At 39.9% G+C, this 16996-nt stretch overlaps 2 protein-coding genes across 6 annotated transcripts in view; one reads left to right on the top strand and one right to left on the bottom strand.

Moving 5' to 3' along the window:
• Positions 1 to 5620, bottom strand: part of Hycc2 (hyccin PI4KA lipid kinase complex subunit 2) — a 59712-nt gene extending 54092 nt beyond the window's left edge. For 3 of the 4 annotated variants that reach the window (XM_055616559.1, XM_055616554.1, XM_055616557.1), the window contains exon 1: positions 5465 to 5615. The gene's annotated coding sequence lies outside the window, so the exon portion shown is untranslated. Of the gene's footprint in view, positions 1 to 5464 lie in introns of all 4 variants that reach the window. The other variant, XM_055616555.1, reaches the window with a different exon arrangement.
• A 134-nt stretch (positions 5621 to 5754) lies between these two features.
• Ndufb3 (NADH:ubiquinone oxidoreductase subunit B3) lies at positions 5755 to 15278 on the top strand. Of its 2 annotated transcripts, none has more exons than XM_055616576.1 (3): positions 5755 to 6009; positions 11907 to 12048; positions 14949 to 15278. In XM_055616576.1, exons 2-3 carry the CDS (start codon positions 11909 to 11911, stop codon positions 15103 to 15105), a joined length of 297 nt encoding a protein of 98 aa, XP_055472551.1. In that variant the 5' UTR covers positions 5755 to 6009; positions 11907 to 11908; the 3' UTR covers positions 15106 to 15278. The 2 variants fall into 2 exon arrangements, with proteins under 2 accessions (XP_055472551.1, XP_055472550.1); XM_055616575.1 differs by having other exon boundaries at positions 5756 to 5993.
• The last annotated feature ends 1718 nt before the right edge of the window (positions 15279 to 16996 follow it).

Genomic DNA, 16996 nt, shown 5'->3' with positions numbered 1-16996 from the left:
TCAAAGAAGCTAGGGTTTTGAATGTTCTCACCACAGATATACAAAAGATAAATATCTGAGGAGTTGAGAAAGGTCACCCTCACTTGCATGTTATGTAATATATGCATGTATTGTGTATATATATATTAAAATATCATATAGTACCCCATAAATGTGTGTTACTATGTGTCAATTAAAAGATAAAAATGGAGCAGGTGAGATGGTTCAGGAGGTAAAGGTGCTAACTACATAGTCTGGCAAACTGAGTTCAATCCCCAGAACCGACATGGTAAAAGGAGAGAACCAACTCCCTAAAATTGGCCTCTGACCTCCACACATGTGCTGTATATTAGCCCACACATACAAATATACAAATAAATAAGTAAGTAAATAAATAAATAAATGCCTTTTTAAAGAGATAGAATAGCTGAGCTTGATGGCACATGCTTGTAATCTTAGCAATTGAGAAGTTGAGGCACAATCAGGATTTCAAGGCCAGTATTCAGGACATGAGATCCTGATGCAAAATAAAACTAAGTAAATAATAAACCAGAAGAAAAAGCCAACAGAACCAAGGATATATGGGCTGATGAGATGGCTCAGAAGGTGCTTGCCATATACCCCTGAGTTTGAGCTTGCAGAACCCACAGTGGAAGAAAAGAACTTCAAAGTTGTCTTCTCACCACACACATCTCCTCCAAAGCACATGTGCATGCAAAGTAACAAATGGTTTTTTGTTTGTTGTTTTTAAGAACAAAGAATTACTTCAATAAGAGGCAACGGGGTCTCTGTAACCTATGAAGGCGGCCTCAAACTAGTTCCATAGCTAAACTCGGCTCACAGGTGTATGCCACTATGTCTCGCTTATGACATACTAGGGATTAAACCCAGCCAAACATTCTACTCACCAAACTACATTTGAAGTCCCATTAACAGATTGTTAAAGAAAACATTACCAAGCCAGGTATGAGGCACTGCCATCACTCAGAAGACAGGCTTGAACTACTACTGAAATCCATCTCAAACTAACCTCAGAGCAAAGCAAACAACAAAAATGATAATATCAGGATTCTAGCTTCAATATATTAACAAGACGATAACAGAGAAGATACACCCAGGTGTGGTAGTGCCACTTATACTACCAGCACTATGGAAAGGGCAGGATATTTATGAATTCACAGTCAGCCAAAGCCACACAGTGATTCCTGTTTCCAAAAAATTAAGAAAGAAAGAAAGAAAGAAAGAAAGAAAGAAAGAAAGAAAGAAAGAAAGAAAGAAAGAAAGAAAGTCATGTGATGGACAATTAATTAATTAATTAACTTAGGTAAATTTCTTGAAAGCTACAACATAGTGACTATTCAGTGACCCATCTTTGCCATTCACTGTCAGTGCCCTTTACCACACATTTGACTATTATTGTGACAATTAATCCTCAAACCTAAAAATTACTATAAATTTTAAATTTATAAAATTTTAATGTGTACAATGTTCTGCCTGCATGTACACCTGGAGCCAGAAGAGGGCACCAGATCTCACTATAGATGGTTGTGAGCCACCATGTGGTTGCTGGAAGTTGAACTCAGGACCTTTGGAAGAGCAGCCAGTGCTCTTAACCTCTGAGCCATCATATAACTTTATGAATAATTAAATCACGCAGCTTTACATATTATACAGTTGAATTTATACTTTCCATTTACTTTTTCTCATACTTTCTCAAACACCCAAATCTCTAAACATTATGTCTGAAGTCCATAAACTTCTAAACTTGACCCATGTCAAGGTCAAAAGATTTGCAATTCTAAGTTTACTACATATCATTTATCAAATATCTACTGAAAACGGTTTAATTTGAAAACTAACTTGTAATTTTCTTTATTTCTTTTTTTCTTTCTTTCAAAGTTTTTTTCAAGACAGGGTTTTTCTGTGCAGACTTGGCTAACCTGGCATTCACACAGATCTGCCTGAGCTGCCTCCTGAGTGCCAAGATTAAAGGTGTGTGTGTGCTACCACTAGCTAGCTAAATTTGCAATTCTTATTTCTCAATTTTAATTTAATTCTAAAACAATATAGCTTTCTGACACATTCTGAAAAATAAGATGAGTAAAAATCTTTGCAAATTAATTAGTATACGACTAATTTGTGAAAGAAAATTGCTTGACTTATGAAAAGCAATTAAACTTATGGAAAGCCAAGTAAAAACTAATCCAAACCAAGGCCATCAGCACATTTTCATTTCTGGTGACTTCAGCTTCTGGCTAGAAAAGCTACTGTGGCTATGACATCAAATAAAAACAGTTTATTGAGCTAAAAAGTATTGGCAGATTTCGAGGCTGGTGCACTCAGCTAAAGCTGCTGTTACTGGTTCATCCCCCAAGTGACAGAAGCTGAATCAGATTAAAGATTCTAAAGTGAAGGCCAGATGTAAACCAAATCAATCAGGGATTCCCCTCCTGCCCCAAATGCTTCTACCTCCTTCATATTCTCCCATCATTAAGATTCTAAATGGAAGCATAGATAGACTAAAAAATATGAATATGTCCTTTTTACAAAAAAAAAAAACAAAAACAAAAACAAACAAACAAAAACCTCCTGGACTATTCTGAGATATCTCTACCTTCATAGAGAATTCTCATAAGTAGGTCCAACTTTTTAGTGTGTACGTACGTGGTGTGGCTGCCGTGTGTGGGTGCACGTATGTGTACGAGCATGAATGTGAAGGCCAGAGGATGACGCGGTGTCTTCCTCATTCGCTCTTCACCTTACATGCACTGAGGTGTGTTCAGTTGAACCAAAACTTGCCAGCTTGCCAGTTTGCCTGGTCCAGCTAGCCAGCTTGCACTGGTGGTTCGCTCTCTGGCTCTTAAATGCTGGGATTATCGACTGGCCACCAACAGCCACCTGGCATTTATATGGGTCCTAGAGATCCCAATTCTGGTCCTCACACTTGCATGACAGGTGCTATACCTAAGCCACCTCCCAGCCCCTCAAAGCCCCTCCTTTTCAGGCATAAGGAACAGAGCTAGAAAAGGAACAAGCTCAACTGTAGGCTATGGTGCAAGGAAGTACTAACAGCAGGTGTGCACCACCTTCACGGGTTTCTGTGCCAGCACTCACCAGAATCCACTACGTTACACTTTAGACACGGAGGAAGAGTCAGTTCCTACGTCAGGAGAGTACATAGGCTACTAACCAGACAAACGTAAAAGAAAACTATTCTGGGCTGGCAAAAGAAAGTGAACAATGAAACACAAAATTTCTGTTGTTCTGGCACTAAAAGAACAACAAAATATTATTTTGTGTAGTTGACAGTACAATATGGTTGAGGCTTCTGCCCACAGTATATCATTTTAGAAAATGATTGATGGAAAGCAGTTAATTCTAACTACGTAGTACTGGTTTTTTCTATAATAAAGGTCAATCAGGCTGAAAATCATTCCAGAACTTAATATACTACAATAAGATGTCAAATCTGTGTACTAACAACAACAAAACAAATCTAAACTGCCTATTAAGAAAGCTTTAAGGACTGGTCGTGGTGGTACCTGTTTTTAATCTCAGTATTCAAGAGGCAAATGTAGATGAGTATCTGTGAGTTTACGGCTAGCCTGGACTACAGAGTGAGACAGTCTGAATAAAAGAAGAGAAAGAGAGGGGCAGCTTAAGGGTTATATTAAAAAGGAAAACTTTCAAGATACATTTGAAGTAAGCGAAAAAAAAAATTCCTTATAATCAGTTCCAAATTATTTACTAGTAGCTTTGACACTGAAATCTTTCAAAAGACAGAATCTATATAATTTTAACTCATCCAGATACTATTAGAAGCTAATTTTGGATAGTGTTTTTTAAACTATTTGGTAATTCCTACTCAAGTGTTCAATTTATGGCATTCTACAATGACACCTACTGGCCAGTGAAAATCAGCCATTAGTTCTCTAAGACAGCTAGAGTAGGCTGGTTACATAACAGAAACACACACAGTCTTCTCTTAAATCATCCTTCCTAAAGGCAAATATTTGTTTACAGGTATGTAAAGCACTACAGAATTTCACCTAAATAAAAAAGCATTATTCTTGTAAAAAGATGAAAGACAATATAACAAAGGTATCATCTAAAAATGTTATTTAAAGCACTGACCAATACCTCAGTGTGTTGAACATTTCAAAATAAATTCTAATGATTCATTTCTTCTCAAATGATATCTTGAGATAAAAAAAACAGAATTTTACCTTTATATGTACTAACATAAATGATCAATAGTAGAAAAAAGATCACATCTTAGAAAGTTTTTAACATTTAGTTCAAAAGCAAGCCCAGAAAGACAATATACTTCCTGATACTACATTTGTCCTCGTCTTCTAATTTGACAGCAGTCTCTCAAGCAGCTTAATTTTAGTAATTTCTAGTGCTACTTTTAAAAAGTGTTTTCCAGTCTTTGGACAAGATTTTTTCAATGAGTTATAAAATCAAGTGTCCTTCCACCACACACGAGTTTGCTTTAGTACTGTATTTAACCATTCAAACCGTAAATTTAAAAGACCTTTCAAAACAAAATAGTCATTAACTTGCAAATACATCTTTACCTAAGTCAATGACATTCAAAGAGCTTTTTTTTTTTTTAACCCAAGACATAACTCACAACTAGCTTCTCAGACTTAACGAAGCAAATCACTTAAAAATCGACCCTCCTCTGTTTTAGATTTCCGTCTTATTTTCACAGTCCTTAACGTCCAGGCATTGGGGGCGGGCGAGTGGTCTACCAATTTACTGTTCGTTTTCTAATTTGCATCTACCTTCTACAGATTTACAAGGCTCTCCACTTTTCTGAAGGTTAAAGACGCAAAGCAAATTCGTATACTACAAGACACGAATCTGACAACATTCATCTCAGGCTAACGTCGTGTCGTCTCTCAACCCAAGCCCATATTTGGGATAAGTGCTTCGTGACTACTCTCGCCTTCAGGCTGTCCTCCTCCTACAGAGCCTGCCTGGGTAGAGAAAACACCGGAGCCAACGACAGCAAGAAAGTGTTCAGCGGTGTCAATGGGCTGCCAGAGCTCCTCTCCCACCAGGGTCGGCCGAATCGTTGGGGAAAATAACTGCCGTGGGTTACATAATGTACAGCCGCTAGCTCTGACCACCGACAAATGTCCCTCTTCTCCGCATCGCTCTCTGTCCCAGGAAACGGCCCTAGGAGCAACCCCGGGGCTCTCACTCAGGTGTCGGCGACGCCGCCTCCTTCTCTAGCCTGCGGCTCCCCGCAAGACATTCCTTCAGCCCCCTCCACCTGGGTCTCGCTCCCGCCTCCCTCCCGCCCCAGCCCGCGCCACCGACACCTTCACGGCCTTCGCGGGGCCCCAAGTCGCCCCACAACACTCAGCCCCGACCCGCCTCGGCAGCCGCCCGCTCCTCGCGACCCTCCCGAGCCCGTCCCCAGGTCCGCAGGACTCCGGATCCGCCAACCGTCCGTGTCGCCTCCCCACCTCACCTCCGTCAGCTCCCGGCCGCCGTGTCCGCAGCCGGAGAAGGAAACCCTCTTCCCCAGGCTCCGCGCGCGCCCCCGCCTCGCCAGCCGAAGACGGCACCGCCGCCTACCTGTCACCCCGCAGCCTCAGGCTTCCTACCGCCACCGCCTCCCGCAGCAGCCTGCCAACTGCAGCAGAACAACCAGCCCTCTCATTGAGCGGGCCCACGCGCTGAACAACAGCCGCTCTCATTGGCTGCGCCGCCGCTTTGGCCCGCCCCCCCGGTGCTCCGCCAAAAGCTTCCGTCCGGGGCCAAGGAAAACACGGCTCCCCACCCTTCTCCTCGGCAAGCCCTACCTCAGTCGGACTCCGGCTGCAAACAGTGGGAAACCATCTCGCCTTCCAGTCTCCTTCGTGTCATCTCTACCTCGTCTAGGAGCCTTGCGCCGGGAGCGGAACGCTTAACATCTCCTCCGCTTTCCTGCCGTAAGAAAGTAGAAGTGACAACGTCCGTTTCCGGTTGGCTCCGGCTGGAAGGTTGAATCCTGAGAGGTCAGATTGCTGTCCGGTAATTTAGGGAGTTGGTGGGAGACATCTGGAGTGAGAATAATCTAAATTTTGCTCAGGGAACTGCAGAAGTGGAGAGTGCTGAGCGGGACCAGCTCAGACCGGGAGGAGACCCGGGACCTAGCCAGGGGAGCGCTGCAGCCGAGTGCAGCTGGGCTGAGCGGAGGCGGATGAAGGATGCTGTGAGAATTATTGTGGTAGTTCAATCCCAGAGAATTTTTTTTTTACACGCCTTCGCTGCCACATGCAACTTTATCCTCACCTTCTGGCTTTTTGGGTTGTATTTGGATAAAGAACAGCCCCGGTCCGAAAATACTTAAACTAGAAATAATTCCAGCGGTTGCCTGACAATCTTGTATTTTTTTAAGTATGGTTTCCCTAGTATAAGTATCTATGCTCCGATACTTAAGTGGAAAAACCAAATTGCAAAATGTCTATTTCATATTCCTAGGATTAGTAGGGATATAATAGCAGTAAGAGTTCATTTGTCTTTATTTTCTTGTATTTGTATGATCATCTCAGGGTTTTTTTTGGGGGGGGGGGGAAAGGGGTGATTTCTCTGTGTAGCCTTGGTTTCGCTTTGTAGACCAGCCTGGTCTCGAACTCACAGAGATCCACCTGCCTCCGCCTCCTGAATGCTGGCTCTAAAGGCGTGCGCCACCATTCCTGGCTCTGGTCATCTGTTTTTAAATGAGGAAGATAACCTAAAAGCCCCTGGTAAACTGTAAAATAACATGTAGTGGAAGTTACATTATTCTTATTCCTTAAGGAAATGAAGTCAACACTTCTTCGGTGCCATCTTGAGTGGAGGTTGAGCATCACCAAATCTTGGAATTCATTTCTTGATGGCTTTTAAATTTAATGTAGTTATATGTGCATTCTTTGTTGAGTTACTTCTTCAGTGTCCTTAAACGAGTAGTTCTAAAAGTAGGATGCTTTCCTTTCACTGAGTCCTCAAGTCAGCATAACTCACTTTTTCCATGGTATGAGAAAGGAACCGGTTCCTTTCAGTTGTCCTCTAACCTCTACATGGATGCACACACATATAAATAAGGCTTTAAATAAAGATTCTTAAAAAAAAAAAAAAAAAAAAAAAAGAACCCAGCATAATTCTCAGGCCTGTACTCCTAGGACCTGGGACCTGGAAACAGTAGGATTAGAATTCAAAGTCATCCCTGATCATGTCTCTAGTCTGAGAAGAGACTGAGTTATGTGAAATTGCCTCAAGTAAATAAAACAGTATTCTTATAAGATAGGGGTGGCTCGCCAGGTGGGGTGGCATAGGCCTGTAATCCCAGTACTCTGAGGCAGAGGCAGGCTTTAAAAACACAGTATTCCTGCTCAGGATCAGCCTGAGCTACTCAGTGAGACTCTGTTGCAAAACCACCACGAAAAAAAATATTAAAAGAAGTTTTTATTGGTTTTTTTTTTGTTTGTTTTGTTTTGTTGTTTTGGTTTTGGTTTTGGTTTCTTTTTCCATGGTAACTATTACAGTAATGCAAGAAAAAAAAGTTTACAGATTAAAAAGACAAATAAGCCAGGCATGGTGACATAACACACACACCTGTAATCGCAGCACTCAGGGAGGCAAGGTGCTCGCTCAGACCTCTGTTCGAGGTCAGCCTGGTCTACAAAGTGAGTCCAGGACAGGCAGGGCTACACAGAGAAACCCTATCTCAAAAAACGAACAAAAAGATAGGGGTTGCTCATACCCCAGTGAAAAGTTATGTGTGCCTCATAAAAATATGGTAAAATATATCCCTTGTCAAATATATGCTGAAATTTTTATTAAGTAATGATGTACAATAGAGATGCAGGAAGCCACACATTGATGTTAAATTTTCTAGTAGACACTAAAAGTAAAAAAAAAAACAAAAAAAAAAACAAAAACCTAACCCAATATATTAAACATGTTCTCATTTAAAGATATACTCTGAAGCCATGTGTGGTGTGCATGCCTTTAATCCTAGCATTTGGGAGGCAAAGGTAGGCAGATCTCTAAGTTCAACACCAGCCTAGTCTACAGACTGAATTCCAGGGCCTATGTATAATGTGTATTCCAGGATACATATATATATGTACAGTATTATTAATGAATTATTCTGTATTCTCATACTGTCTTAAAAATTTACTATATATATATATATACACACACACACAGTGTATATACATATATATTGCGTTCATAAATATAAATACTTGGTCTGTGTTTGTATTTTATAAGGTTGAAAAAATATACTTGAAAAAAGTATATTCATACACCCAGATAATTGCAAAGACACTTTAGTATTTCTTATAATTGATTTAAGAATTTACTCTGATACTGGCCACTCTTCCAGGGGACCTGAGCTGGGTTCCTCGTACCCACCCCAGATGGCTCACAATCGCCACCCATTTATCCCTTCAGCTCCAGGGGTCCAATATCCTATTCTGACCCCCAAGACACTCCTGTGCATGTCACACACACAAATAGCTTTTTAAAAAAGAATTTACTTTGAAATTTAAGTTAATTAAAATTCCCAATTCCTTAGCTGTATGGTCACATTCCAAATGAGAATGCACAGACCCAGGAAAGGAACTGGTAGCTGTAGGTGTTTGTTTCTTTTCCTCCACCACCCCCCCTTGGTTTTTCGAGACAGGATTTCTCTGTCTCCAGCAAATGTTCCATTTTCTGGGTCATGCCAGTTTATTTTTTCAGAACAATTGCTCAGTCATAGTCTCACCACTTGGATGTGAAAATGGAAGGCACCACATATATTCTCCGCATTTCTTAATCTTGCAAGGTAGATTTTGGTCCTTGTTATGTGAAAAAATAGAAATCCAGAAAGACTGAATGATTTTCTTGCATTTCATAGCTATGAGTAGTTTATAAAAAGATAATTTTAAACTCTCCCATTGAACATTTGAGATATGGCTATTTTGAAGTAAGAGTAATTTTTGTTTTGTGCTTTGAGATGGGAGTCACATGATGGCGCCCATCACAGCTTTAAACTGGTCTGAAGTGGTCCCTGTGCCTCAGCCTCCCAGGTAGTTGTGACTGCTCACATGCGCACCTCAGTTCAGCTAAGACAGAACTATAAATGTATAGTATTCCTTAGGAATACATTTATTTAACTTTGTCTTTTAGAAATTCCTGTAGAAGAATCCTTTTTAGAATATGGTAATTAGGTAGAAAAGAAAATATATTTGCTTTATTAAAGAAATTTGTGCAAGAGAAATGGGTTCATAGTTTCTTGTTTTCTTTTAAAGACTTATATTCCAACTTAGTGTTTTGAGATAGTAATATTGTAGTTTCAAAGTAGTCTTATACTTTGGTAATATTTAAACATTTTATTTAAAAAACAAATTATTTTATCACAACTTGGCCCACTGAGCATCATGGCTCATGCCTGTCATCCAGCAGTTGAGAGCTGGAGTTAGGAGGATCAGAAGTTCCAGGTCATTCTCAATGTATATCAACTGAAGTTCAGCTTGATCTATATAAGAGTGTTGGGGGAAAAGAGCCTGTCTTTTTTTAGATTCTCAATCAAGATTAATATTCTAGAGTTAACATTTGTTCAAATAAGGGTTTTGTAAACTCTATAAGACATTTTAAAAGGTTTATTTTTTTAACATGCTATGACCATGTGAAAACATTATTATTCTAAATGCATGCTGTTAGCCTTCATTTGGTCTCAAGTCATTCTCAAATCTGAAACTGTTTTTACCCCTTCCATATCATTGTTTTTTCGTTTTGCTTTTTGAGAAACTCGGATAGTGTTGCCTAGCCTGGCCTCAAGCTCTTGGAATCCAGTGAGGTCTGTGCCTCAGCCTCTCCAGTGGCTGGAAAACGAAGCATGCACATAGCCCATTGGTGGTGGCGAACGCCTTTAGTCCCAGCACTCTGGAGGAATGTCTCTGTGAGTTAGAGGACAGTCAGGGCTATACAGAGAAATGCTGTCTTGAAAAGTGAAAACGAAGAAGCGGCAGCATACATGAGCATGCGTGATTTTTTTTTCATGTTACTGATTTCACCACATAATATAAAGTGATGACTAAATGTTTCATTCAAAACTGTGAGTGTTGTAGTTTTCATTTGTATTTGGTGGCTATATTTTTAATTTTTCAAATGGAGATCTGCAGCAATGTTCTGTGATTTCTTAACATTTTATAAATATTAAGTTTTAACTATTTATTGGTTCCTGTGTTCAGTTTTTTCTCATATCCTAGTATTACTGTTTAATGAAATAAGCATTTCATGTAATAATGTCTTTAGCATACACTGATATGGTTTAATTTCTTCTGTTTTGTAAAATCCCATTTTGAAAAATCTTGTCTCACTGTTGAACTTGTTCATATTATTAACTGGAGATATAATGGTGGAAATTTTTGGTTTGCTTTTATTTCTGAAGAACAATACTGCTACCCTTATATGAATGATAACATAGCACTGTTCACACCTTTGAATTTTAAATTCATAGCAACTTACATGAGGACTAAGATAAAGTCTATTTTACACTAGTAAAACATTAACCACTGACATTCTATTTATGAAGGTAATTTATTGATTGAGAGGGTGTCTTAAGGTGGAGTTGGTCAGTTCTTGAACTGGTAAGGTCCTGCCATTGCACCAAATTTAGCACTATGTCTGTTTTTGTTGAGACCCAAAAGCTTACAGTGTTTGTACAGATGAACTTGTATAGCCATTTTGATGTTAAGGAACAGTAGCCTTTCCAGGCAATCAAATTGCTATCTCTCTAAAAAGAAATTCAATTTTTCATTGAAAGACCTTTTTCATCAAAAACTATTTTAATTATTTGCTATATTTTGGATTTTATCAATAAAGTACTGCTTTTACCCCCCCCCACACACACACACACACATCCTCAGTTATACCTGTTACCCACAAGACCTAAAATATTTTTATTATCTGGTTCTTTACAGAAATTGTTCATGTGATCTTGTGTATTTAAAAGAATTGATACTGTAATTTAAAAAAAAAACTAGCTAAAGAAAGATAACAAATCAGCATATTTTGCAGTAAGACTAAAGAGAAGAGCCCATTGTGCAGGCATTAGGAGGAAGAGACTGAAACTGAAGTGCAAGGTTGAAAGACTGATTATTATGTTGATCCTGATTATTATCTTCAGACATTATGTCTTCATCTAAAAAGTGTTGGTTGTTTTTTTTACTTTGTTTTGGTGGGGTGTTTTCTTTATTTGGTTTTGGGCTTGTTGTTTTTGGGGGTGTTTTGGTTTTGTTTTATTTGTTTGGTTTTAGTTTTGTGAGACAAGGTCTCCCTATGTAGTCCTAAAACTCACTATGTAGACCAGGCTGGCATCAAAGAACTCAGATTTGTTTGCCTCTGCCTGCCAAGTGCTAAGATTGAACTTGTGGGCTACCATGTCTTGGGGTGGGGATGGGGGAGTCTGTATTTTTACTTCAAAATTGTTTTAGAAGCAGGATAGTTAATAGCTATAAAGCCCCATGTATCTGGCACAGAAGGCTCAGTAAACATCACTGCTGCGGTAAAGGAGCTCAGTAGTGAGCAGGCTTCTGAGTGCTGGGTTACTAACTTTTCTTTTCCATATTCTGTATATGTGTATCCCCTAACTGTGAACATACACTAATTATGGAATAGTATGCTTTTTTGCATTGATTTTGTTTGTTTGTTTTTGAGACAAGACCTCACCATATAGCCATGGCTGGCCTGGAACTTGGTATGTAGACTAGGCTGGCCTCAAACTCAGAGATTCGCCTGCCTCTTCCTCCTGAGTAAGAATAGTGGATTTTTATGAAGACTTTCTATGCAGAATTTCAAGTATTTATCCCTTTTCAAAACATTTCACTTGGGACATAAACATCAAATTTGGCTCTTGGATATCTACAGTCTCTCCCTCTTCTACTCTTTTCCTGTAGACATGGCCCCAGGACATGGACATGGTCATGATCATGACAAATTGCACCTCCCAGATTACAGACAGTGGAAGATTGAAGGGACACCATTAGAACTGGTTCAGAAGAAGCTTGCTACGAAAGGGCTGAGGGATCCGTGGGCTCGGTAAGATGAGTCTAGAGCTGTCCTCTTTGTTTGAAATCCCTTTTATTTGTTTACTGGTGCAGGAGGGCGGGCCTACATCTACCTCAGTGTGCAGAGACAACTCAAGGGAGTCCTGTCCTGTATGTGGGTCCTGCCGGCAGGCTTGGCAGCCGGCACCTTTCCCCACCTGGTCTTCTTGCTGGGCCAAATCAAGTGGTTTATGAGTTTAGAGAGGTCAGTCTTCGCTCTGCTTCGCATAGTGAACAGTAGTCTCTTACATCAATATTTAGCATTAGCTTTATTTGTGTGTGATACATTTTGCCCTTTTTAGGATAGCTTGTTATAATTTTGTTAGTTTTTACAAACGGGCAGTTATAGAAGCACCACTAAAGTCATGATACAGAATATTTCTGTTATCCCAGAAAATTTGTTTGTTTCTTTTTGCAGCTGCTGCCAGTACCTCTGGCTTTTGGCAGCTAGTACTCTGCTCTGTCCCTCCAGTGTTTTCCTTCCTGAAGCTTTCTCCTTAGAATCCTGTGGGATATGTCTTCTGTCCTAGCTTTTCACTTGATGTTGGTGCTTTGCACAGGTGGCAGGAGTTGAATTTTCATATTGATTGGGCTTTGTCTTTTTAAGTGCCAAGAGATCAACTCCATTCTAGAAAGCCTATCGTCCGCAGCCCATCGACATACTGTTTACAAATGTTGGCTGTTTTTCATATCCATGATACAGATACCACATTTTGTTTACCACAGTAACCATTCACATTATTTCCAGCTTTTGGTTTTTATTATGAGTAAAGTTGCTACAACCATTCACAAGTCTGTATCAAGATCTATTTTCATTTATGTTGTAAATACTTGAGAATGGGATTTCTGGCTGGGCATAGAGATGTACAATTTTAATGCCAGCACTTGGAAGAAAGAGACAAGTGGATCATTGAGTTTGAGGCCTGCCTGATCTACAGAGCAAGTTCCAGAACAGCGTATACAAATAAACCCTGTCTCAAAAAAAAAAGGATTTCTGGATTATATGATAAAGCGAACGATGGGCCCTTTTCTGAGAACTGCCAAACCATTTTCTAAAGTGGTAGTGTCATTTCCCACTCCTACCAGCAGGAATGAGAATTTCAGTTGCTTAATGGTCTCATCAGTACTTAATGTTTTCAGTCTTTTAACTTTAGCCATTCTAACTCCAGACATGTTTGTGCACACCTGTAATCTGAGCCATTGAAAGGTAGAAGCAGGACGATTAGAATTACAAGGCCATCCTCAGCTATGTATCAAATTGGAAGCCAGACTGTGCTACATAAGAGTTAATCTCGAAAAAAAAAAAAAAAGATGAAGCCCTTCTAGTAAATACATAGCAGAATTTTGGTGGCTTCACTCCTGTTTCCATGAACACTGATGACTGTTAAAACCATTCTGTGCAGGTTTCTGTTATTTTGATGCAGCATGTCCTCAGGTGTTTTGAACTCTTGTTATGAGCTGTAACAGTTCTTTATATATTTTGAAAATAAGCCCTTTGTTATATATAAATTTTGTAAATGTTCTTTCCCAGAGTATATGATTATGTCTAACCTGTCTTTTCATTTTCTTAATGTTTTAAATTTCAATAAATCCCCAATTAAGTATTTTTTTCTTTTGACGCTATTATTTTTGTATCTCATCTAGGATTTTGTTCTATAATTTCTAGAAGCTTTTTCTTTCTTTTAATTCTTTTTGAGACAGTTATGTGTATAGCCCAAGCCAGGCTCAGCCTCTTGATCTTCCTGTCTTAGCCTCCTGAGTACGAGTTTGCAGGCATGTGTTAGCACATTCAGCTTACAGTCTTCTTAAATTGAAGAAAGAAGAGAGGAAAATATTATCGGTGGATAGCCAGTTGGTTCAGGGCCATTTACTAAAGACAACTCCCATTTGAATTACTTTGATAAATATGTCAGAAATCGATAGACCCTGTCTGCGGTCTGTTTCTGGCTCTGTTGTGTTTCTCTGCCCAGTATGTCTACATTTAGGTCCAATACCACAATCTTTAATAGGGTGGTATAGGATTTCCAGTTACCTTTCTTTGGTTAAGTTATTCTGGGTCTTTTTATTTGCCTATAAACTTTAATATGTGCTCATCAGTTTCTACAAATAGCTAACCTGGGTTTTAGTTGGGATCTCATTCACTATTTCACAAAAATTTATAATGTAAATTTATCCGTATTTATATTGAGCTCACATTAGTTTGGAATAGTTTGTGCCTTTTTAATAATGAATCTTTTATATAGCTCTTGAATGTTTTGCTGAATTTATTCTTTTTTTTTTTTTTGCTATCCTGGACTCAACTTTTGTAGAGCAGGCTGGCCTCAAATTCACAGAGAACCTGCCTCAGCCTCCCTGAGTGCTGGGATTATAGGGATGCGCCACCATGCCCAGCTGGTCATTTATTCTTAATTATCCTATGCCAAAGAAATATTCCTACTATGACCTACAGTATTAAATAATGTTGCCATACAACCAGGTGTGGTGGTTCATGTTTGTAGTCTTCCAGTTCAGGAGGCTGAAGCAGGAGTATTGCCACAGATTGAAGGACAGCCAGACCTGTAGAGTGAGGCCCTGTTCAAAAAAAAAAACAAAGAAAACATCATCCCCAGCATAGTGGCTCATGCCTTTAGTCCCAACACTTGGGATACAGAGGCAGGGAGTCAGTGAGGCCAGCCAGTTCTACATTGTGAGTGTCAGTACAGCCAGGGCTGCATGAGGAGACTGTTTCAAACAAAGACAAAAACAACAGCAGCAAAAAGCCAAAAAGCCACCACTATAACAAAATAGTAAGACTAATGTAGTATTTAAGAAAGAAGAAAATCAAATGTATTTGGCTCAGTGGATTAACGTGAATTGTATGTGGTTATAATGTTCCTTCCCTTTTTCTTTTAGCAACGAGGCTTGGAGATACATGGGTGGCTTTGCACACGATATCACCTTCATGAGCGTAGTACTAAAAGGATTCAAATGGGGATTTGCTGCATTTGTGGTAGCTGCAGGGGCTGAATATTTCCTGACTTCCCAGGATGATGATAAGAAGCATCACTGAAGAGAGCACCTGGAATTATCTTGTGATTTCTCTTTCATAAAAATAAGATTTCCTCACTGTAGTATCCTTGGCTGTGTGTTTGTCCTTGAAAGAATATTAGTATGGTTTAACAAAGTAAGGAAAACTTTATTTTATTTTTCAACTCTTAAATAAAATTAAAAAGAAAAATTTAATGTGTGTACTTATAATGCCAGCACTTAGAAAGTTGAGGAAGGATTATGAGTTCAAGGCCAGCTTAGACTAGTGAGGCTCTCTCAAATATATGTATTTGACTTTGTTTGGAATGGTGGGTATTGGAGGTACCAGCAGTGGTGTGTTCTGCACATAGCAGGCAGCCACCAAATCGAACTTCTCAAAAGGATATGTTCTAAGAGGGTTGTTGTTTTAATGACCCCGGGAATCCAGTTAGTGGTGCTCGTATCTGCATAGGGTGGAGCTGTCCACTGGAGTTTAGACAGCTTACTAGCAGACACACCCTCAAAGAAAAACGACTCTCCCCAAGTAGCCATCAGTTTCCAGTGCTTCCCTGACTATAGTTCAAGCTTCATGGGGCCCTCTGCTACCTGTAAAGGAATGTTGGTTCCTGAATCTTACTCAGGTAGCCACAGTGCAACCATCATGTCACGCTTGGAAGACAGCATTTGTAGCACTCTTCTATCCTGTTCCTACATTCTGTCCCCTCTGCTATGATATTCCTGGACCTCTCTGTGTAAGTGTGGCGTTTTTGATATAAATGTCCCATTTAGGGCTGAGCACTCAACAGTTACTTAATGTCATCATTTTGACCAATTAGTAGTCTTTATGTTGATTGCTGCTGCCACAAAAAAAGCTCTTACCAAGGTTATGAGTACAAGTATAAATATTTAAAAAGCAGTTTGACAAAGTGACATTTTGCAAAACAATTGTAGTAAGTCACCATCTCCCCCGACACCCCTACCCACTGGGGCGTGCAACCTCCTAAGTCATGACTTGACCGGCAGTACAAAACCCGGATTCCTTCCTGTGAAGCAGGCCTCAAATCCTAACGGAAAACGGTTATCCCATAATAGTCATGGCACCATTACACCGTGGCCACATCTTTCTTGGAAGGTGTAGCACGCAGGGTGCAGTGCTGGGTAAGACCACTGCTATCTTCTCCCTCAGCTGTTTGCCTCCAGGTTTTAAATTAGAGCTCGTCTTGCTATTTAGACCAACTCTATGTCATACCCATGCAGTATACTCATTTTTCTTTAATCCTGTTTTCTTTGAGTCCTCACTGTTGCCACGTTGTGAAAAACCTTGACACTTTTTAATAAACTGAACATATCCCCCATGTTAAGTTTTTAACATTTGGGGCTGGAGAGATGGCTCAGTGGTTAAGAGCACCAGCTGCTCTTCTAGACATCCAGGATTTAGTTCCCAGCGCCTTTGTGGCAGCTCACAACTGTCTGTAACTCGGTGTTACACTGTCTGTGTTCCAGGGAAGCTAACACCCTGACACAGGCATACACGCATGCAAAACACCAAAGCACATAAAAATAAGCAAATCCTTAAAAAAAAAATCTTTAACATTAAGGAGAGGATTCTCTTAATCCTCACCATTGCCATGTGAAAAACTGTAACACTTTTTAACAAACTATACGTTTCCCTTATGTTAAGTCACCAGTTAAGATTAAGAGGCTGAGCTAGGGATGGTGGCGCACACCTTTAATCCCAGCACTCAGGGAGGCAGAGGCAGGTGGATCTCTGTGAGTTCGAGGCCAGCCTGGTCTACCGAAGTGAGTCCAGGACAGCCAAGGCTACACAGAGAAACCCTGTCTCGAAAAACAAACAAAAAGATTAAGAGGCTGGAGAGGAGAGCTGACCCAGCAGTTAAAATCATCAGCTGCTCTTCCAGTGGTTTCGTACCCAG

Source organism: Psammomys obesus, unplaced genomic scaffold (genome assembly GCF_907164565.1).
Source record: "Psammomys obesus unplaced genomic scaffold, mPsaObe1.curated_primary_1811, whole genome shotgun sequence".
In the NCBI taxonomy this organism is placed as follows: Eukaryota; Metazoa; Chordata; class Mammalia; order Rodentia; family Muridae; genus Psammomys; species Psammomys obesus.
The sequence above is the reverse complement of the archived record's forward strand: the minus strand, read 5'-3'. Positions and strand labels throughout refer to the sequence as shown.